This window comes from Pinus tabuliformis, chromosome 6 (genome assembly GCF_031772625.1).
Source record: "Pinus tabuliformis cultivar Carrire ecotype Pingquan chromosome 6, CPIR1, whole genome shotgun sequence".
Classification (NCBI taxonomy): Eukaryota; Viridiplantae; Streptophyta; class Pinopsida; order Pinales; family Pinaceae; genus Pinus; species Pinus tabuliformis.
The window spans coordinates 974,360,439-974,383,868 of record NC_142292.1 but is presented as its reverse complement, the minus strand read 5'-3'; the positions used below and the strand labels follow the sequence as shown (position 1 = coordinate 974,383,868).

Genomic DNA, 23,430 nt, shown 5'->3' with positions numbered 1-23,430 from the left:
TTTGACAATTCCATTTTGTTGAGGATAGTAGGGAACTATCAACTCCCTCTTAATTCTAGCATCACTACAAAAAGCAATCAATTCCTTGGATACTCATTCTCTTCCATTTTCAAACCTTAAAGTCTTGATCCTTCTTCCTGTAGCATTCTCAAGCTGTGCTTTGAATTCACGAAACCTTATCAAATACTTGATCCTTGGACTTTAGGATGTAAATCCATGTTTTGTGAGAGTAATCATCAATGAAGACATAATACAAATTGCCACCAAAGGTCTTGCCAGACATACCCTCAAACATTAGAATGCACAAGATCCAAGATTCCTTTGGATCTACTATCACTGCTAGTACATCTTCATTTAACATTCTTTCCAAGGACTATATACTCAGCTTCAGTCGTACTCAGAGAAACAAAAGTTTGCTTTCTACTAGACCATGAAATCATAGCAGAGCCCAATCTAAACAAAATCCAAAGGTGCTCTTCCTATCATCAAAGATTCCAGCCGAATCAGCATCAGTGAATCCATGCAGATGCCACTCTCCATTGGAAGCATATCTCAGACCATATTGAATGGTGCCACGCAAATATCTCAGTGTATGTTTTGTTGCAACCCAGTGCACATGTCGGGGCTCAACCGAAAATTAACTCAACATGTTCACAACATAACAAATGTTAGGTCTAGTGTTCACAAGATAGTTCAACAAGCCAATCAATTTGTGATACAAAGAGGGATCAATCAAATCAGAGTCACAGTCCTGAATCTTCTTCAAATTCATCACCATAGGAGTGTCCATGGACTTGCAGTCCATCATGCCAAATCCCTGAACGATCGTAATAATGTATTTTCTTTGGCCAACAAAGATTCCATAATCCTTTTGCCAAATTTCCAATCCCAAATAGTAATGCATGAGACCAAGATCCTTCATCTCGAATTCAGAAACCAACTCCCTCTTACACTGGATAATTAGAACTTCAGCCCCTATCAGAAACAAATCATCTACATACAACAACAACATCAAGGGCTCACCTTCAACAACTTTGAAGTACAAGTTCGGATCAACATTGCTCTTCTTGAAACCAAGACTCAACAAATAGCCATCAATACAGGAGTACCATGCATGAGGAGCCTACTTTAGCCCATACAGGGCTTTCTTCAATTTGCAAACATGTGTTTCTCTATCATGGACCTCAAAGCCTTGAGGTTGCTCAATATAGACTTCCTCTTCAATGACTCCATTCAGAAAAGTAGTCTTGACATCCATTTGATGCAATTTCCAACCTGCAATAGAAGCAAGAGCAATGACAAATCTAATAGAAGCATACTTGGCAATGGGAGCAAAGGTGTCTTCATAATCCTCTCCCTCAAGAATCCTCAGGCCACAAATCTTGCCTTGTACTTCTCAACACTTCCATCAGGTGCATGCTTGATTTTGGAAATCCATTTTGAAGACACAACGAACTTCCCTTTAGGTCTTGGCACAATTCCCAAACACCGTTCTTCATTATAGATTGATATTCTTTGATCATAGCATGTTTCCAAACTTGATGCTCAGTTGCTTCCTCACATGTGGATGGCTTAGACTCAATGATCTTGCACATCATTGCTGCATAATCAGAATACTTCATCGGCTTCTTACTTTCCCTGAAGGTCCCACGAGGTACAGCATTTTCTTCATCTTCCTTCAATGTTCTTTCAAGCCAGACAGGTCTCTTTCTAGTTTCAGGTACAGTGGTTGTTGGAGATTCAATAAGTTCATGAGCATCAAATTCTTCATGAGGATCTTGTTCCATTGGTTCAGGTTCTTTAGATTTCGATTCCACATTCTTTGGAGCCACCTGCATCTCATCATCAGAGTCCAAGTGTGAACCCTTGGACTTCTAGAAAGTAGCATCCTCATCAAATATAACATCCTTGCATGTTTCAATAGAACATTGTCTTGGAACATAGACCCTAAAGGCCTTTGAATTTTCACTGTAGCCAACAAAAGTTCCTTTCTTCCCAAAAGGTTCCAACTTCATCCTTTTCTCCTTGGGCACATGAACATAAATAGGACAACCAAAGATTCTTAAATGCTCAACATTTGGTCTCTCACCTATGAAGACTTCTTCAAGAGTCTTGTAGTCCAATATTCGATGTGGGCATCTATTTTGAACATAAACAGTTGTTCTTGCAACTTCTCCCCAAAGAAACATAGGCATCTCTTGATCATGAAGCATGGCCTTGGCAACTTCCATAATAGTCCTATTCTTCCTTTCAACAATTCCATTTTGTTGAGGATAGTAGGGAACTATCAGCTCCCTCTTAATTCTAGCATCCCTACAGAAAGAAATCAATTCCTTGGATACATATTCTCCTCCATTGTCAAACCTTAAAGTCTTGATCCTTCTTCCTATAGCATTCTCAACCTGTGCTTTGAATTCACGAAACTTTTCAAATACTTGATCCTTGGACTTTAAGAGGTAAATCCATGTTTTGCGAGAGTAATCATCAACGGAGACTGTGGTCGCACAAAGTGTCTATGCAGCGCGACAACGCTCAGAGTAAGGGTTGTCACTCTTGATCCTTACTCACTCCGTTTAGACTCTTTCCTAGGTAAGTCAAGGGAGGTAGTCCCTAGGTGAATAGATGAGAATAGCCTGTGAAAAATAGACTCTAAGAGATTTTAATGATGGATAACTTGATGAATTTAAATGATTAAATCAGATTGATAGATTAAATGCCAAAGTAAACACGACACAACCACAAGATAGAAACAATTATAGACCAATGCCTTCGATATTTGAATTAACCATCAATAAAACAAGCTATCCAGAATGATTTTCAATATGTGACAAAAAGTGACAATCATAAATAATCCACGAAAACGCCCAACACTGTCACATGCAAAAGATTCCAGATTTAAAATTATTTTCGCTGACTACCCAGATCTAGATTTAATACAACCAAACATGATTAAAAATTGCACTTAATGACCAAATGACACTAAGCAATTTTAGGTTAAAATTTTTTAATTATTCCTTAGGAATTTAAATTAATCAAAGGGTTAAAAAATTAAAAATTTTAATGGGCCACAGGCCACATTAAAAATTCTAAAGTTTAAGCGAATAAACCCCTTAATTTTATTTATTCTCAGTCACAAAATCTTTTTTAGATTTTCTTAATCTTTTTAGAAACTTTTAATGTTTTAAAATGTTTTTTAAATTTTATAGATTTTTTTTAAATGTTTTTGGACTTCTGAAACTTTATATTTTTTAGAAAAAAAAATTTAATGTTTAGGATTTTTTAATTTTAGAAATTTAATTTTTAGATTTGTCAAGTTTTAGAATTTTAGAGTTTTAAAAGTTTTTTAGATTTTTTTTTTTTTTTTTAATTTTTAGATTTTTTAATGCTTAAAACTTTTTTTAATTTTTTTAATGTTTTCTGATTTTTAAGTTTTTAGATTTCTTTAGGATTTTAGATAATAAAATCAAAACCATCAAAAATAAAAATCAAAAAATAAGAAATAAAAAAAGTTAGAAAAATAGAAGTCAAAACAGCAAATTGAATATAATAAAAAAAAAACAAAAATCAAAGAATTAAAATCGAATTTCAAAAAAAAAAATGAATAATTAAAATACATTCTATTCCTAGACTTTTAAACGTATATACAAACCTAAACGTAAAACAAAAAAAATTAATCTAATGAAAATGAACCCTAACCTGACGCATTCATATAAGTGAAAATAAAAATTTTGAAGCATATTTGTTGTTTGCAGTGTAGGTGTGCGGGAGAACTTGACGGAAGGAGATAATCATGGCTGTGGGGGGAGGATGCTGGGGCACGGACAAGGCTGGACGGAGGTGGGAAAGGATAGCACACAGGTAGGGACGCAGTATGGCAGAGAGGAAAGGGTTGGACGCAGGCTTTAGTGAAAGGATGCGGGCAGATGGAGAAGAAGTTTTCTGGAACAGTGAGGGGAGAAGAATGCTAGCGCAGAGGACGCAGGTCAGAGGGGCAGCGTGGATGTCGTGGAGGTCTTTGCAAACGTGGTGCGATGGAGGGAAGAGGGTATGCTGGAGGAAAGGGAGCAGATGGGAAGGAGATCGATGCAAGCGTAGTGCGATGGATGGAAAAGAAACCACGTGGAGATTGGGCAGTGGAAGGTTGTGGATAAGAGAGGCAGCCTAACGACAGAGAGATGGGATGGAACACGCAGGTTAGGCAACGAGAGGAGTTTAGCTAGCGAAGAGGGACGGAAATGGGGGTTATGTGAGAGCTGTGGGCTTGAAGGAGATAGCTGACAGAATGGAGTTTGAGAGCAATTCGATGGCAACAGCATACAGTAAGGAGAGATGTGGATCTGGACAGAAAACACAAGAATAAACCCCAAGCAGCAGACAAGTGGTCAGAAACCCTCATTAAATTTCCAGATCTGAAACTAAAGTTAAACCTTTGGACTGCAAAAACAAAACATAATCCCTGCCAAAACAATGCTGATGAAAACCAGAAATCCAGATCTTACCCTCCAAGGCCTAGATCTGGACTTTGCACAACTTTCAGCTTCAGATCTATAGCTGCAATACAACAAAAAACATCCAAACGATATACACAATGCCCCAAAAAACACTAAAACCTTGAAAACCAAAGTCAAAAAACTAAAATTACAGATCTATGTACATAAGTGGCAAATCTATCAGATCTAGGGAGTGGGAGTCCAACTCCGCTCCCAGATCTGATGATTTTCGGCTCCCAACAGCCAGATCTGACGATTTAGCACATAAAAATTAAAATTTTTTGAATTTTGGAGGAGGTACTAAGCTTGAAACCCTTCATGCATCACCCATAAAAATAATATCTTATGATAAGCCCGGGATCAAATTCAAACTGGGCTCTTCAAAAAACACGGATCGGGAGTTGGTTGGCTCAACCGAGAACTTCCTCGAATGCCCAATGATCTAATAATCAAGGATTTTCCTGCAAAACTCGATTCAGCCGTCAACATAGAGCGAGAAAACGATAATAAAATTCAGATCTAATAGAGATACCTGCTATTATATTCAAAACTTAAATTACCATTCAAACCCTAGCGACTGAGCAAGATACATGTACTCAAATCGCTCTTCAGAAAGCTATATCAATAGCCCAAAAGAAATATATGCATGAAAATAATACATCTTACAGCATTTCCATGAAGAGTAACACCAGCAGAAGTTAACCCTAAAGTCTTCTTTATTGCTCATAAAAAGATTACAACAGAGAGCTTTTCACTTAGTACACAATCAAAAGATCGGATCATTCTGATTGACAAAATGACCTCCTATTTAAAGATAAATTTTCTAACGGCTAGTTCTAGTGATTCTTGCCAAAATGATCTCGACCGTTGATGAGGATCAAAATTTCTTTTAATCTCATCTGTCGAAATTTTAAATATTGAGGAAATTTCGAAATTTTCAATTAAATGCATTTTAATAAATTCAAAAATTAAAATTTTGCATTTATTTCCTCAAAATTTTGACTTTGACTTAACCCCAGGGACCCAAGGCATAAAATTTAGCAAAATAATCAATTAACCTTAGTCCCTGGATTTGTTAAGATTTAATTTTTTAAAGGATCCACGAATTTTACCTCTACAAAATTTAAATTTACCTAGGACTAGGACCTATGAAGGGATAAATTATTTTTCTAACCCTCAAGACACTTTACATCATGATTTTTACATTTTTTACATCTCAAGAGGGAAAAACCCATTTGAAAAAGACCCTCACAGACTACCCAGTTCTGCGACACAAATATAATCTAGCAGATCAAGCAATTTGTAATAAAATAACCTAACCAAATAGTTAGGAATATTCCCAAATCACCTTTGCATAGACTCAATCTAGAACACTAGGACTCCCCTAAGATTCCAATGACAAAATCCATTCCAGCTTTGGGGTAGGCTGAAGGAAAACTCTGCCGACCATCTGAAAATGGATCGGTGAGACAAAAACCCTCCCGGAATGTAGATTGTTACTAGAAAACTAAGTTTACCTAGGTGATTACATACACGACACGGATCTGCTGAGATTATTTACATTATACACATGCAGACTGGGTTTACATTATAAGATGATCCTCAGGATGACAATGATAGCTAGATGGCAGAAACATGTCGATCAAGCGCTATCCCTTTTGCGAGAAATGGGGTGTACTCCTATGGGTCATTGACATGTAGTGGTCAACAGAGACATAATACAAATTGCCACTCCAGGTATTGCCAAACATACCCACCGACATCAGAATGCACAAGATCCAAGATTCCTTTGGATCTACTATCACTGCTAGTACATCTTCAATTAACATTCTTTCCAAGGGCACATCCCTTGCAAACTCCATCATGTTCAATTTTGACTTTCGGTACACCTTTAACAAAATCTTTCATTCAAGATAATGCTTTATAATGAACATGAGCGTACCTTCAATGCCACAACTCACAAAGATCAGTGATGTTGTGTGTTAGGGCTTGAATTGAATGTCCAAGGAGACGATATAGGCCTCCAATTCGTACACCAATGACTTCAACACATTCAAACTAGGTATCCTTCTTCCATACTAGAACTTGTCCATCCACAAAAGCAATTCTATATAATTTGTCTTCAAGAGAAGAAATAGACAACAAATTCTTCTTCAAACCAAGAACATATAAAATATTTTTAATTCATACATTACCTCGTAATTCCAATTGGAAGGTTGACGAACAAATGCCCTTGACTTTGTATTTTCCATTGTCTCCAAGTTGAACCCTTTGAGCTATCTTCTTTTCGACCAATTCAGAGAGATGTTCATGACTTCCAGTCATGTGCCTAGAGGCACCATTGTCCACCAACCATATTTCATCATGACCTGCAATGGAACCTGTAAAAGCAGAATAAAATGAATATTCATCATCAAAATCATTCTTTCTAGGCCTCCTCTTATGAGATGATTCATCAAGGTCAGCCATAGAATCATGATGCTTCCCTTTCCTCTTTCGATCTCCATTCCTTTGATAGTCATCCCTTTGATTCCTTTGAGGACAGTTACTTTGATAGTGACCATATGCTTGGCAACGATAACATTGAACATTTGTCAAATCTTTTATATCTCTTCTATCTCTTCTATCTTGAGAGGGAGGTCCTCTTTGTGGAGCAGGTTCCCTTCTTGGAGCAGATCTTGGAGCAGGTCTTGAATTAGGTCTTCTACCAGAACTTCTTTGAAATCTTCCAAAATTAGGTCTTCTTCTATTACTCTTAGAATGAGCTGCAAAAGCTTCTTCACTTGGATCTTCAATCTGGTCTTTGGAAAGGAGTCTTGATTCTTCTTGAGTGCAAGAGGCCCATAGCTTATCAAAAGTAGGTGCATTTTCTCTTCCACAAATGCTTGATGCAAAAGGATCCCAAGATCTAGGCAAACCACCCAAAGCCACAACTACCAATTCTTTGTCAGATACTTCTTCATTAATGGCTTTGAGTTGATCTCTTATTTGAGATATCCTTACGAAATATGATGCCATTGTATCATTCTTTGTCATCTCGATATTGCAAAGTTGACCCCTTATTACGAAATATGATGCCATTGTATCATTCTTTGTCATCTTGATATTGCAAAGTTGACCCCTTAAACTTATAGATTGATTGATGTTGTTGATAGTGTACAATCCAGTAATGGCATCATACATCTCCTTGGAAGTTTGATGATCAGCAATATAGGGAATTAGATGATCCCTAACAAATTCTATAATGATGCTTCTTGCCAAGATGTCATCTTCCTGAAATTTGTCTTTTCCTACTTGGTCAACTGGTTCAATAACTTTTCCTATAACAATACCCAAGACCTTATGCCTTGCAAGCACTAGGTCAATCCTAGCCTTCCATGCCCTGTAATTTGTAGCTCCTTCAAGCTTTTTCTCTACCTTCATGAAGGAATTCATGATGAAGATGATGAAGATGACCAACCAAAAATAAAAAAGATGTAGAATCCCAAAGCTCTTGAAGGTGATCTCACAAGGCTTCACCAAATCTCTGAGACCATGTTGATTTTCCTAGTGCAATCAAGACAAGTGCAAATTTTCAAATTGATAACTACTCCAATGATATAATTTGATTTCTTATAGCATTCCAATCATTAAGCAGTTATACATGAAAACTTTCAACCATTCACTTTCACCAATGAATAATAGAGAACCATTCACTTTCACCAATGAGCAATAGAGATCACAATGTGTTGAGAAATCTAGGGCATAGCAACTAGGTGATTTCTCTTCTTTAGATAATTGCTTGTGAATGTTTTTTACTTCTTAGATTAGGATCTTATTTTACTTAGATTATTATAGTGGTCTTCTTCATCAAACAGCTACCAATGCATAAATCATAAAGAGACAAGAGACACAAAATATAAGCGGTCAGCCAGGGCCAAAACCTCTCCCACTTGAGAGGAAAACCCAAACAAATATTTCTTCGTATAGAGACTTCAATTGACAAATACCAAGACTAAGACTCTTGACCTATTTGCCTGTCCAAGACCAAGACACAAAGCTTTCTTGATGAGATCCTTCTTGCTTGAGTCTACAATAGTCAAACCTCTGCATCTCCCTCCTTCTCGGCTACCTTTCAGAATTTGACTTCCTTTTATTTGCTTCGGACCTACAACCTTTTCAGCCGTAATTCAGAAACACTAGCTCAAGTAGTTTGACCAACTTTGACCCTTGTTTTTGTTAGAGAAGTCGATAGAGATGGCAGTTAAATGATTTCTCTTATTATGACATGATCTTGTGATGTTATTATTTATTATTAGTTCTTATTAATTATCTTTTCTTATCATCAAGACTAATGCCAAGTAACAAATAGAAGAGAACACAAGATTTAGGCATGCTACCAGGGCAAAACCCCACTCTAGGGGAAAACCCAATCAAAATTCTTCCTTCAGTAGATTCAAGATGAGACAACCAAGACCATTACAATCTAGACCCAAGACATCCTCCATCAAGTCATCCTTGTAACTGTGAGAGCACCGAGTCCTTATCACTGTGATAGCAATGAAATCATCTCACTGTGAGACCTTGTCACTTTGGCAGCACCGAAACCTTCTTCATTGCATCTAGACCTTGTCATTGTAGCAGCACCGAAACGATCTTGCAATAGCACCGAACTACTCATTGTAGCAACATCGAAACATCCTCTCTGTAATCCGAACTACTTCACTGTAATAGCACCGAGACTCCCTTTCACAGATCCGAACTTCTGTTGTTTATACTGAAACATTTGTCTCTGAATTTTCTCCGAAATCATCTCACTGAGATCACTGAAATCATCTTCTGAAATGCGAGCTTCTGTTATGTGATTTTGGTCGAAGGTTGCACTCCTATTTATAGTAGTTTCCCTCTTGTAATAAGTTGACATGAAACCTTGAAGAGATGTGTCTTGTAGGCCGACTTGCTGATCTATTATTTTGAGGCTGACTTGAAGAGAATTCTTTCAACAACAAGGAGACTTAGACTTGATGGAGGAGTCTTCACAAATTGACTTTGAAAATAACCTAAAACCTACAATGGAGGCTTGACCTATACATTTGACCCAAGCATGAAACCCATGCTTTAATAAGTCAATTCAATAATAATAAAAATTACTTTTGCTTTTCTGTTGATGAAATATATTCAAGTACAATTATGAAAACCGAACCTAGTTACATTTTCCATCAGTTTTTCCTTGGTCTAGAGGGAGACTTCTTCTCCTTGAACGTGGCTTGAGTATCACATTGAATTTCTCCTTGATCTGACCTCCAAGTATGACTGTGATACTTCCACTCTTTCTGCAATTTGGACAGCAAAGATTCTTCGCGCATGTGGAGGATTTCAGCCCTAAAACAGACGCAAATATCTTTGCTCTTTCCTTCCTTCCCTTCGCTGGCTATAAGACTATCTTCCTTGACTTTTTCGCACTTCTTATTGCAGATCTCTTCTTGACCGAAATTCTTGTTTCTGAAATGAGGCCGAGCTGCCTATTTATAGTGGTTGCTCATGAAAATAAGCCGTCATGTACTTTTGATGTAGATCCTTTATTCCATCTTGAAGCCAACTTGAAAGAGATGCTTTAGCTTGGTCTTGGAGGGCCTTTTTATCCTTTTAATGACATACAAATATGTAACATGCCCAAGAAGGGTCCTTCATACATGACATTGACTCAATTTGACTTTATGACCAATCCTAAGGGCTCACAATGGGAACCTTACCTAAAAATAAAATTCCTTGCTCACAAAACTCATGAGACAAGCATTACAATAATAATTTTATCTATTTTCTTTGCATCAATTACATAAAATCACAATTACACACGTCATTATGAAGACTGAACCTAGTTACACTTTTCAATTCAATAAACAGTAAAACAAGAGACAAGAGACACTAGAAATTAGGCTATCAGCCAGGCCAAAACCAACAAGGGGAAAACCCAACCAATCTTTCCTTATGAGAGAGATCCAGTTCATCAAAATTACATCAGAATATTCCAACAAGATTCCAAATTCTGACCTCAATATATCCAAGTCAAACCAGTCAACTGAGAGAGAAATAGTCAATTCTGGTCAAAGTTTGATCTGCAACAAAAGGGACAAATTTTGGCCTGTGGAAACTCTAAAAATTCAGTGAAACCTCAGTCAAATGAACCTTTGGAATCTTTGGTCAAAGGGAAAAGTTGACCTACGGTCAATGACGTAGAAACAAGACAAAATCTTGGTCAGATAAGGTCAATGAACCTCTGCAATCTTCGACCTCCAAAGACAGTCAAAACTTCAGTCAAACAGATGCAAACTAGCCCAAGTCAATGGAGGTCAAACAGAAGAATATAAGCCAGTCAATGTAGAATAGAAAACTCTCCTTTGACTCATTTGTATGTGTGGATGTCTCCTTGCTATTTCAAATTGAATGGATGGATGTGTGATGATGCCAAATGAGCTTCAATGAAGTCTTATTTATATGTCTTAGGAGGTGGCTTTTCCACATGTGCGGCCGACTTGCTCATTTTAGGCCGACTTGGTCAAACATCAAAAAATGAATTTTCTTTATCAATTTTCCAATGAAAATACCAACCATAGCTACCAAATTATCAACACTTTGATTGTATTTTGCAGAGTCATGCTTGCTAGGGTGACTAAAACAACCCTTCAATACTTCATCCTTGTCATCTTTTGTTGGTATATCTTCAGACAAAGTTGCATTGGATCGACTTCTCAATAGAACAAGAAGCTCAGCTTCACCTTCTAAGTTCCTCGGTCTTTACATCTAAGATTCTTCGGCTCCCTACAATAGGCCCTAAGGCTTTTCGGCCTCCTATAGATTGCTTTTGAGGTTATTTGCTTTCTCTGAAATTTGGCCTTGGGAATTTTAGGTCTTGAGGCATTCCTCAGTCTATTGAAATTACCTTCAACGTAATTTGAAGAATGAATCTCAGTCCTTTTAATAATGACTTTGACCTTAAACTAGGGTTTCTTTTACTCCTTATAGAGATAGATAACTTGTCAAGGTTGCCTTGTCTACTTCAGATAATTTTTGCTTCTTCAAGATTTGAGATGCCATGATCTAGTTTGACTGTATTTTGGTGACATTTAGTAGATTTCCTGTACTTGACTTATGCTCCAAGACTTTTGTTTGATGAACATGATATGCATCAATAAATCAATATTGTAACTAAAGCAAATTGAAGACTAGTTGAGGCACCTCTTGGTTATTGTCTATGGTTTCTCGGATCTCCTGAGATTCCTGTAACAGGTTCTGAGATTATTCGGCCTTCTTATCTTTGGTCACTTAAATTCTTGAGGCATTCAATCCTTTTAACACATGGATTGAAGTTTAAAGACTCAGGGCTTCAGTCCAAAACTTTCTTTAGTAGATCAAAACTTCAACCTCTCTTTGACTTGATCACAAACACTTCTTTGTGGTCAGACTTCAAGGCTAGTCTTAAACCCTAGCTTTGAAACCATGTTTATTTTTCGAACGGTCTTCTATACTTATAATTACTTCTAATGATTTAGATCATTTTCACATTCTTATTCATTATTCCATCATCAAGCAATTACACAGAAGACATCAACAATATAATATTTATGACAGTAGGATCATGAAGAGGCAACCACACAAAGAGCACAATAGTTTACCCTGGGCAAACCCACATGGGGGAAAAACCCAACAACCTTTTCCTTAGAGAAATTATTCTTTTCAACAAGAGACACACCTAGACATTCTAGTCATTACAAGATCAATCTGACCAACAAACTCAGCTAGGTCAAACTTGATCCATTTCCCTCCTAGTCAAGTCAACTAGCTGCCCAATAACTTCGATCTGGTCTGCTTCTACTAGAGCATAATTTTGGCCTCATATTTTTCCCTAGATAGACTTAGTCATGCTATCTTCTGAACCACGGAAATCAGGTCCTTCCATAGAGATTTGCTACCTTAGAAATTGGATTCTTCCATGGAGTACTTCCTCAGAGATTCGGTCCTTCAATCAAATTTGTCATGCACCTAATCTCATACATACTTATTTGCTGCCTCAGATAGACTCTTCTCTAGCCGCAAATTCGTCCTCTTTTCTGACCTCGGAAATGTTGAAATATGTAACTAGGTTTGGTCTTCATAATGAGATATGTAATCATGATTTTATGTATTTAAAGTAATGAAAAAAATAAATTTATTGTTGATCTTGAGGCATGGGTTTCACGCTCAAGGAATTTTTTTTTTAGATCAAGCTCCCATTGTGAGCTCCTAGGGCTTGTCATTGAGTCTACAAGTCATTAAAGTGATTGTCATGTATGAAAGACCCATTTAGGGCATGTTACATATTGTAAAGAAATTTATTCAAGTCAATGTTACAGTCAAAAGACCCTCCAAGAGCTCATCACAAGTGCTACATCAAGTCGGCCTTCAAAAGGAGCAATCGACCTATCTAGAAGGATATGTCGGCCTAGGAATTATGACAAGTCGACCTAATAGCATGGGAGAGGAGCCTATATAGGAGGAGTCGGCCTCACTCAAGAGATCATCCATCAAGCATCATCAAAAAAGAGAGAAGTGTGAATAGGAAAGGAAGAAAGCCTCTTGAGCGACGAAGAGAAGGAGAAGAAGATCAAAGTCTTCTAGCATTGTTTTTGGGTCATTTATCTCACACGTGTGACTATAGCTAGGGTTTCTACAATTGAGTGTTGCAGACGTTGAAGGAGCCAAGATATAGCCCAAGTAAGAAGTGTGTTTGCTAGCCAAATTGTAATGTTCCTAACTTAAACAAACAGTGATATACAAAGCAGAAACGATTCTCAACATAAAAAATTTTAACAAACAGTACATGCTCATAAAAACTCTAGAAGTAGAACCAGCTGAGCCATTTTATTAATCAATGGAGCAAGTACAATAGTATGGATGAATGCACCTGGGCTTGCCTTAATGGCAAGTGTGACAGAATCCAGGTGATGAGACAATGATATCAAGTACTAGAAAATGTTTGCTCCTCTAATGTTCTACGCTGCCTAGAAAACTACACTGCTGGATGGAAAGGCATTGCAATAAACTCTACTTCTACTGCTCAGAAAGTGTTACAAATTCAGCCCCAAGCTCCTTGACCCAAAACCACAAAAACCCAGAAATGGTTTGGCCTGATTTTGACCTCCAAAATCAACCCCCAAAGGCACTGTGTAATCCCTAGCAATTCTGCACTGTCTTCTGCAAAGATACGGCTGAAAACCCCACCTCTAGTGCTTAGAAAATGTTGAAACCTTATATCTGGGATCCTTGTCGAAAACCTTGAATTAGTTTGGCTTGGTTTTGACCTTCCAAAATTGACTCCCAAGGGGCCCTATGCCCTCCAAGACTGCTAAAGCACACGACCTACAAGTATGCCAACAGAATACTTCTCCAATACTCTGGAAAAGCAACAATCACCTCCACTAGTGTTTCCCTTGCCTCTCTTGACAAGGATTAGCCTCAATAGTTGAGCTTCCACCTCCCACGTGTGCACAATATTCTTCCTCTATGCTGCCCAGGAAGTGCAAAAACCCCACTGAATAGAAGCCCTCTCTCCTAGCTCCAAAAACTCACCCAAATGGAAACAAACACCCAAGCCTCCTTTTCGGAATTTCTCTCGGCCAAAGCTTCCTCGAAAGATACCAAATTCACAACTTGGCCTCTCCTCACTGCATCCTCCAGGAATACGCACCACCTAGAGACACTGGAATACAACTGCTGGAAATCACAATGAAAACCTCCTCTAAAAGAATGAAGATGAACCTCTCTAGGGTGGCACTCAAAGTCCCCCGAAGAAAGGCTTGAGCTCTTCGCTTGAAGAACTCTTGCTAAACAACAAGTGACTCGGCTAAGCAACTCGAGCAACCAAAGAGAAATTCAATATGCCAAAGATGAATGAAATGAGAAGAGCTGCCTTCCTTGTATAGATTTCGTGGAACACTTTTCCCTCCAATTTTACCTCCATTGTGGGCCCTCACTTAACCTCCTCCATGCAAACCGAACTAGGGAGTGCATATTTCCCTAGTGTGGGTGGCCCTCATGTGTAATTAACCACAACAAAATAACTTCTCCTAAGTCTAATCTTCTAGTAAAAATCGAATGGGCCCCACTATCTCCAAAATTGGCCCCTAAAATGCAATAATTAGTCTTGTTCCAAATTAATTTAGGAAGGGACATGACACAAATTCACAAGAAGAAGTGTCCAAGTCAAGCGAAGGAAAAAGCATCACAAATCTTCCCTAGATCAACTCACACATGTGGGATCTCTGTAATTGTAGGCAGGCCGAAAATTGCAAGCCTGTAATAAGAGGTCCAAATTGAAGAGAAGCCGAAAATGGTGGTGTAGCAATCAGTTTGACTAGTGTTGACTTGGAAGGAAGAAAAAGCTTTTTAAGGGAAGAATTGTGACTTGGTCTTGGAGAAGTTCTTTGTCAAGGGTCTAGCTCTTGGAATTCGTCAATTGAAGATTATATAAGAAGAAGAATTCTTGTGGGTTTTCCTCTCAGTTGGAGAGGTTTTGGCCCTTGCTGATCACCTATATCTTGTGTCCTTTGTCTTATTGTTCTTTATGGTTTGGTAGCTTTTTGATGAAGAAAACACAATAATAATCAAGTTGAAGAAGAAACTAATCAAGATAAGTAAAATGAAATTACAAACAGTTATCAAAGTAAGAGAAATCACCTAATCTAGCTGCCCCTAGATTTCTCAACAAGAAATATTTCTTTGCTACCTTAGATAGGCTAAATTTCTTCTCAGACAAATCAAACTTCTTGCTTGAGAATGGAAGTCTAATGCCTCGTATATGTGAAAATTTATCTATTGCAGATTATTCTTCTAACTCAGAAATTAATTCAGCAGTTTATTTATTATGGAAAATAACGAATAAAATCATAGCTGCAATTTTCACCATAAAAATACTACAGAAAATAAAATACTGGAAACTGAGAAATTCTAGCACACATAATAAAATTGACACGGTTATTTTTGGACAATTATCCCCGGAAAAACCCAACTTGGGAAAACCGGTGCGGTAGATGAGGGTTTTATTATTGATGTTCAGCAGCAATTCTCAATACAATAATTTAGGTGCCCATCTGGCAATCTAATATGAAGAAAACACTGGAAAAATATTGTGATAATTTTCTCTCACCCCACAACTATTTTTTGTCTCTGAAATAGCTTCCCCAACTTCTGTGCTGAGATGCCTGCGTCAACCTCTGTGCAGTCCCTACGCTGGCCCTCAAAAGATTTCGGCCTTCCTTCCTTCGACTCTTCCGGGAATTGAAAACTTTCTCCCAGAATGTTGTTGCTCTCCTCTTCCACCTGCTACTCACCCTTTGGCTCTATCTTCTCTGCTGAGTTGCTGCTATTGAGAAAATTGAATTGCCTAGGCAACTGAGATTCTGCACTAGATGATCTCCATCAACACATCGACTTTCTTTTATAATCCATTGTTGGAGCACCAACGGCCAAGATCAAAACTTAATCAATGGTTAGGATCATTCCTGGGTCGATCGGTGTGAGTCTCTAGATGGTTCACACCTTATCTCAATTAATACTGATTAATTAACCATATTCCCTAAATTTAGACTTAGGAAATATTTAAAAAATGGTTAATAATCTAATTGAGACACCTATAGGCGGAATTTCTAGAAATGATTTTTGGGTTTTGGAGATCTCATGTATTCTAGCCTCTTCACAAAATTTTGTGGCTAGAACACATCTGATGCTACAAAAACTAACAACATATAGTCTTTTGCTGGGCCGAATGGGTGCCTCTTAGGTTGGGGCTCACTTGACTAGGAGGGCTAACTTGGCTTCTAGGAGCCAAAAATTTAAATAATAAAAATTCAAATTTTCTTCTTTTAAAAACCAGCATGAAGAATGTGTCAAGAATTTTTCTCTTCTGACAATAACATGAAGAACATGCTTTACAAATATATCAATGACAAAAATAATAATTATGAAGACTGACCATAGCTACAAAATTCAATAGATCCTACCTCTTTGACTCTCCAATGGTGGTGGCAGGCTTAAATCTCCCTTGCAAGCTCCCAGAGTCTTGTCTTCTCAATCCTCTCAAATCTTCTCCAAATGGCTCAAACCCTCTCAATCTCTCTCACAAACTCATAAAATGATGTTAAGTGGAAGGGGAGGAGGCCTTTTATTCTCCTTGGCCCTCCCATTTCTCTCCAAAAACCAAAAAAGCCCCAATATGGGCCATGTGCGCACTAAAGGACCAGGAGCTATTTTTTTGGCTAGGGAGCGCAGAGAAGCGCACTTCCAGGAGCATTTTGGACGCTCCGGGATCGCTCTGAGCACTCCTGAAACCTCCAGGGAGCATTTTTCGAGCTGCACGAGCATGCTCCTGAATGCAGCCCTGTAACTGACTACACAACTTCTGAAATATTATGTTAATTGATTCTGAAGTGGCATTCAGAGCATTAATTGATTCTGAATTAATTGCTGCCTAATCTTAGATATTATGTATATACTAAGATGATTACTTGCTTAAATTGGTCTTTCATCCTCTGATCTTTTTGTGCATTGTTTTCCCATAGGTCATAGATGGACATATGCTATCACAGAATTTGATCTTATATTTACATTACTAGAACTTTCATTGTTTACTTATTTGTAGGTATCTTGTTTTGCAATCACCTGAATTCAATACCAAAAATCATTGCGTTAGATGTTTATGGAAGTAATTTGTAGTTCAGTTTTCTTAAAAAATGTGCACTTTGTCTAAGTTATTCTTGCAAATGTGTTTGAACTTATGCAGGTTAATCGGTTGAAAGATGCAATGACACAGATATATGAAAAATTGCAGGTATTTCGTTTTCTTCTGTAATGGATAATGAAATTAGGTGGGGTTCTTTAATCGCACGTTTTCTGACAAACTCTAAAATTGATCTCTAATATGAAGTAGCTATATTAGTGCATTTTTCTCTGAATTCATTTACCAATTTTGAGAACTGTGCCAACTCTTTTTCCATGCAGTCTTAGATAATAAGCAATTTATAGTTTCCCAAAATGGAGATTTGCATAAATGTATATTGAATTTGGAATAATATATAAAGCACTTTTGTTCTTGTTAATAGAAGTATTTTACTATTTACCACTCTTGTGTACCAAGTTGCATCTTATCACAAGAAGTAATTTTGTTTGGTTTAATTTACTTCAGTCAAGTAAGGATTCAGTACAGTCAGAATTTCGTCACCAAGTTTCTTTGCTCGTCCAGCCCATGCTTCAGGTTTGTTCTGGTTCAGCTAAATATTGTGTTTTCTTTTGTTGTATAATCTTACCTTTGCTTTCATATTTACTTTCGATATCTATATTTTTCATGATTATGAATTTGAAATATTTTTCTTTCTTGATTCTTATTTCTAATTGTATAGTAAAATTCCTAATTAGATAACTAATTCCTCTCACAATTTCAGGCTTTAGATGCAGCTTTTGCACATCATGAAGCTGAACTACAAAAGAAATCTTTCAAGAGTTCTCAAAAGCTCAATGGAGTTGTATAACATGATTTTAAAACCTGTCCTTGAGAAGGAAATTCATTTATTATATTCTTGGTCTCAGAAAAGAAGTTCAATCTATTGTTTTATTATCATGCACATTAATTGATAAACTCTGTCTTCGTCTCAAATGGGCACTTATTTGCTTCTCCATTAATATTAATGATCTTCCAAATGATATGGTTGAGCATTTGATTGTTTTTAACTTTTTTCTGATTTCATCTTTCCCTATAGCTTGCCAGATAGATATGAGTGATGTTTTTTGAAGAAGCTTCTCCAGCTTGGCTAAAATTTTGTAGGGTTCACCATCTTTGGTTAACAATATATGCAGTGTTTGGGGCAGGAAAAATTCTTTCATATCCCATTTCAAACTTGTTTGAGTGGGCACAACCTTGTAAACATATCCCTGATATGTACAGAGGAAACTCCTGTGGTTTTTTGTATGACCAAGCATGCCAGTGTAATACTGCTGGGAGAATGAATGCCATAATGATTTCTTTGCTGCTCTATATATCCTTTAGGTTCAGATTATGCCCTTTAGTACACACAGATTTAGTATCTATGTATTGCTGAGATTCTTCAGAAAGTGTCACAGAAGATATACAGTATACTACAAAATATCGCTCGAAAATTGATTCATGGAACTATTGTTGACCTAAACTGTGTTGTCCTCGCTTGCATAATACTGAGGACATGTATTTTCTCTCCTTGCATGCATCTCTGCTCAACGTCATCACCACGCTTGTACTGGCTTATAAGACTAGTCACAAAAAGCCATCCTCTGATTTTCTGATTGACGTTGTCAATCACTTCATTTCTGATGCAGTTTGATTTGACACTCCCACATTTATTCAGAGATTAATAAACCAACAAACCTTGGATCAATGATTAGATTCTATTTAACTGTTAAAAATCTGTTATGAGAAGGAGCTTTTGATGCACTTCAATTGAGAACACCTTTGATTGGATGGGATGAAGAAACCCTTGGCGTGGTCAATATCCACTTTATCAGCATGATTTATGTACAAGGAATTTGAATGAATTCTTGAAGGGCGCACCCATGATACCATATTTTGGGAGCTTGCATTTGATAATGGAAGGGCCAGCCACAATGGGAGGGGGCCCCGATACAAATTTAAATTAATGAATACATGTTTAAGTTTAAAGGCTGGCCCTGACCTAGGAAAGAGAATTAAGTTCAAATGTTGAAGGGACAGAGGTCATTAATGAGGCATCCAAGTCGAAGACAGGGGGTGCGCTAGGTCTGAAATTACTTTGTTGGGCTGTGAGCCCTAATTTCTATGAACACCAAGTGATTTTTCAAGGGTTATCAAGGAGTTGAAAAGGATGCAAGGGAGAGCCTAATTGAGGATTAAACTACAGATGCAAGCTATAAATACTAGTATAAGAAGGTGCAAAAGAAGTGTGAAGAAGTTCAAAGGGATTAATTGAATATCTAATGAGAACAAGGCAAGTTAAGCATGTATTCTATGTGAGGTTCATCATCATCTTCAGGATGCAAGGGAGACAGCCTAATTGAGGATTAAACTACAGATGCAAGCTATAAATACTAGTATAAGAAGGTGAAAAAGAAGTGTGAAGAAGTTCAAAGGGATTAATTGAATATCTAATGAGAACAAGGCAAGTTAAGCATTTATTCTATGTGAGGTTCATCATCATCTTCTTTTTGTAATTCATGGCCGAATTTCTAAATTGCTTTTACAAACCTGCCGTAAAAACCTTGTGTAAAAGGGAATTTTGTTCATTAAACAAGGGTCAAGTTTGAGGTTAAACCATTATTTCTTGTTGATGGTTGATGAATATATAGTTTGTTGCTATCATTTCTATTTTTCGTAAGGTTGTAGCTGTCTTTATTTGTTCATGATCACACATCTTTATCATTGCTTTATAATGGTTCAATGATGCACACCTTTGGAAGGGCCCTTTCTTTATTTCTGCATACTGATGAAGGTTATTCGGTCAATTTGTGCATGCTGTCAACAACTTAGTTATACCTCCTTTCACTTTAAAATCACCCCCTCTTAAACCCTACCTTAACTAGATCGTTGAACTAGGTCCCTTTTATAATAGAAGCTTTTAACTTTTAATTTGGTAAATGGAAAAAAATATAAATATGTTGAGTAAAAATATGAAACATGAGTTTACAATTGGTGGCTGGTACATAAATATGATAGAAGAGGGCCTTGTGCCTTTCCATTTAAAAGGGATTCTTTTTATTTTTGTTAAAATTGGCAACTAGGGCCAAACTCCATGTGGGTCATCTTATTTATGGCAGCTGATATTTTTCTTGGATCCCTTTCATCGAAAGGTGTAGGATTGATCTAAAGATCATCCAATTCCGATAAGTATTCATGGAGTTATGAATTTATTTGTGTTATAAGACAATTCGTCAAAGTCGGCCAACAACCAAATAACCCACACATGTGCTCAACATTTTAGTATAAAAGGAGGTGACTTGATAGTCATTTCTACACACACTTCACTCTTGATTTCTCTCCATTTGTTATGGGTTTTAGTGGAAGCGAAATCTAGGAGAGGAAGCTGTAATGGAGATCACCATGGAAGGAACCTCTACGTTGCCCTAACACAGTCTTAAGGAGGATGCCCTAACGCGGTCCTAAGAAGGAGCCTAGCCACAGTCCAAGGATGGAGATATAACACGGTGGAGGAGGCCCTACTCACTGCCCTCATACGCAGGCCTATGATGCCCTAGACGCAGGCCTATGATGCCCTAGCCGCAAGCCTTTGATTCCTTAGTCGCAGGCTATTTCAGGTGATCACATTGCTAGAAGAAGGGCCAAGGATTTCTGTTATAGGAGGCCGAGTTCTAGGGCCAAGAAGGCAGAGAGCTAGTCTGTGTAAAGGAGGAACATAACGCTGTATGGAGAGGCCTAAATGCAGGCCTAATGCTGTTGTCCTAGAATACCCTAGACGCAGTGATTCATTGCCATACGCTATTATAAATGAGGTTTGTTCACACTTGTAGAAAGGCCGAGTTTAGAAAGGAGAATTATGGATTGTTTGAGGACAGCAAAAGGTAAGGTAAGACTATTTCGGAAGGCTATTAGTGTGCAGCGGAGGTCTGTGGTAGACCACAGGCCCAGCCACTCCAAAACAGGCTAGCATGGAAGTGTTAGGGGTTGCCATATGCTTAGAACAACAGCATGAGGTAGCCATCTACCTTGACTAGGCCACAGTTCATTAAGGTTGTTCAAGGTATGTTTTGGGACATGATTGTTGGGTTGCTATAGGTTACAATGGGACAGCAGCAAGCACGGTGTTGCAAACACAAATGGCATGACAGCGGCTATGACATGGAGCAACAATAACATATTGGGACAACAATGCTACATTGGGGCAGCAAGCATGGTGCTGCAAATTGGGACAGCAGCATGGTACAACAATGCTTCAATGGGACAACAGTAAGCATGGTGCTGCAAACAAAATTGGGACAGCAGCATGGTACAACAATGCTTCAATGGGACAATAGCAAGCATGGTGTTGCAAACACAATGGGATAGCATGGTAAGCATGGTGTTGCAAACACAATGGGACAACATGGCAAGCATGGTGCAATAAGCACATTGGGACAGCAGTATGGTAAGCAAGGTGCAGCAAGCACATGGTGGCAAGCACATTGGGACAACAATGGTACATGATGCAGTACAGTGATGGGTACAGTCATGATTGGTAAAGCATGATGGGATGCAGCATAGTAATGATGGGTGCAACATGGTGCAGCACAGTGAGGTGCAGCATGATGATGAGGAGCAGCACAATGATAGGTGCCACATGGTGATGGAGTCACCTGGGAGAATCAGTTGAAGCAGCATGTCTTCAACTGAGTTTAGCTACCTCATGTATCATCTACTTAGAGATGATCTATGCTCTTATTTAGATAAGTCGAAGTGTTGACTTCTGTTGTATATGCGCTATCTCTCTCTCTCTGTTGAACTATTGAAGAACATATAAGAAGAATTGATCAAGGGTTTCCCCACATTGGGGTTTGTCCCTGGCTAGCGCCACATCTTGTGTCCTCTTGTCTTGGCTTGTCTTCTGTGATCTATGTTTATGTTCTATCTGCAATTTACTTTAATGTTGATGTGATTGCTAATCTGGAAAAGATATTGAGCTAACTATGAAAATTGAAATAAATTGCTCTAAGCATAGAACATACCTAAAATTAACATGGTATCAGAGCTGAGGTGAAGACAAAGCCCAAGCAAGAGTGAAAGAGAAACACCGAAGACAGTTGGGAAAGGACAATAGGATCAGTGGATTCCTCGTCCCTCTTCAAATTCACCAAGGGTGAAGTTGAAGCAGAGAATATTATCAGAATGGCGCAGTGAAAGCTTCTGACGGCCTACCTAAAGATCACTTCAATGGGAAGTTCGGATCTAAGGGTGGAAGGAAAGGCAGATGCCTTAGTTGTAATAAGTTAGGCCATTATGCAGGGACACATCACTTGATGATGATAACAATCATTCCAGGGACATCTTCAATGATCGGAGGAATGACAAGTAATGTAGGTGATCAAGGAAATAGCCGACTCTTCAAAGAAAGCAAGGAACCCCAGGAGTGAATAATCAAATGTTGTTTCTAATGAGATAAAGAAGCGTTATCTTATATTGGCCCTCTCCTTCAGACTCTTTGGGAATCTGGCTTATTGATTGTAGTGCTTCAAGGCACTTCATCGGATAGAAGGGTGCTCTCTCTAATTTGGTAGAGATGGAAACAATCGTGGGATTATACTTGGAGTTGATGCCACCTATCCTGGAAAGGGTGTAGGGAATGTTACCCCTCAATTAAATGAGGGTAACTCGATTCATTTAAAAGAAGCCCTTTATGTACCTGATCGTAAGAAGAACCTGGTGTCCATTTCGGCAATGGAAGTCAAAGGTTTCAAGGTGGCATTCATTGATGGAAAGGTACATGTTTGAAAATAGAATTTTCAAAGATTCTTTTATCTTTGAGTTCAGGGTTGGCAGTTTGTATCAAGTTGCAGGATGGTCCATTGGGGACCATGTCAATTGTCACATCTCATCTATAGCACAAGAGGTCTACCTATTATGGGGCCCTACCCGATGTGAGTCAGATGGTGACAGGGATGCATGAATTCAAGAAGAGAATGAAGGTACATGTCCGAGATGTACCGAAGGAAAATCTTACAAGGGGACCATTCTCCTCATATAGCAGGTCCATAGGCTTGGAATAACCCGAGGGGTTTGAGATTCATGAGCAAGAATCTCATGTATGCAGGTTGAAGAAAGCTCTCTATGATTTAGAGCTAACACCCGGGCTTGATATGAGAGGATTGATAGCTATCTGATGAAGCTGAGATTCACTAGGAGTGAAGCCAATCCAAACCTTTGCTTGAAGGTTGTGGA

General features: G+C 38.1%; 1 protein-coding gene across 1 annotated transcript in view; it reads left to right on the top strand.

Moving 5' to 3' along the window:
* Nucleotides 1-18,232, top strand: part of LOC149262246 (general transcription and DNA repair factor IIH subunit TFB1-1-like) — a 61,490-nt gene extending 43,258 nt beyond the window's left edge. Inside the window, exons 4-6 of the mRNA XM_089376247.1 lie at nt 17,284-17,331; nt 17,686-17,754; nt 17,942-18,232. Coding sequence (XP_089232373.1) covers nt 17,284-17,331; nt 17,686-17,754; nt 17,942-18,028 — 204 coding nt within the window. The 3' untranslated portion in view covers nt 18,029-18,232. The remainder of the gene's footprint in view (nt 1-17,283; nt 17,332-17,685; nt 17,755-17,941) is intronic.
* Nucleotides 18,233-23,430: the final 5,198 nt, after the last annotated feature.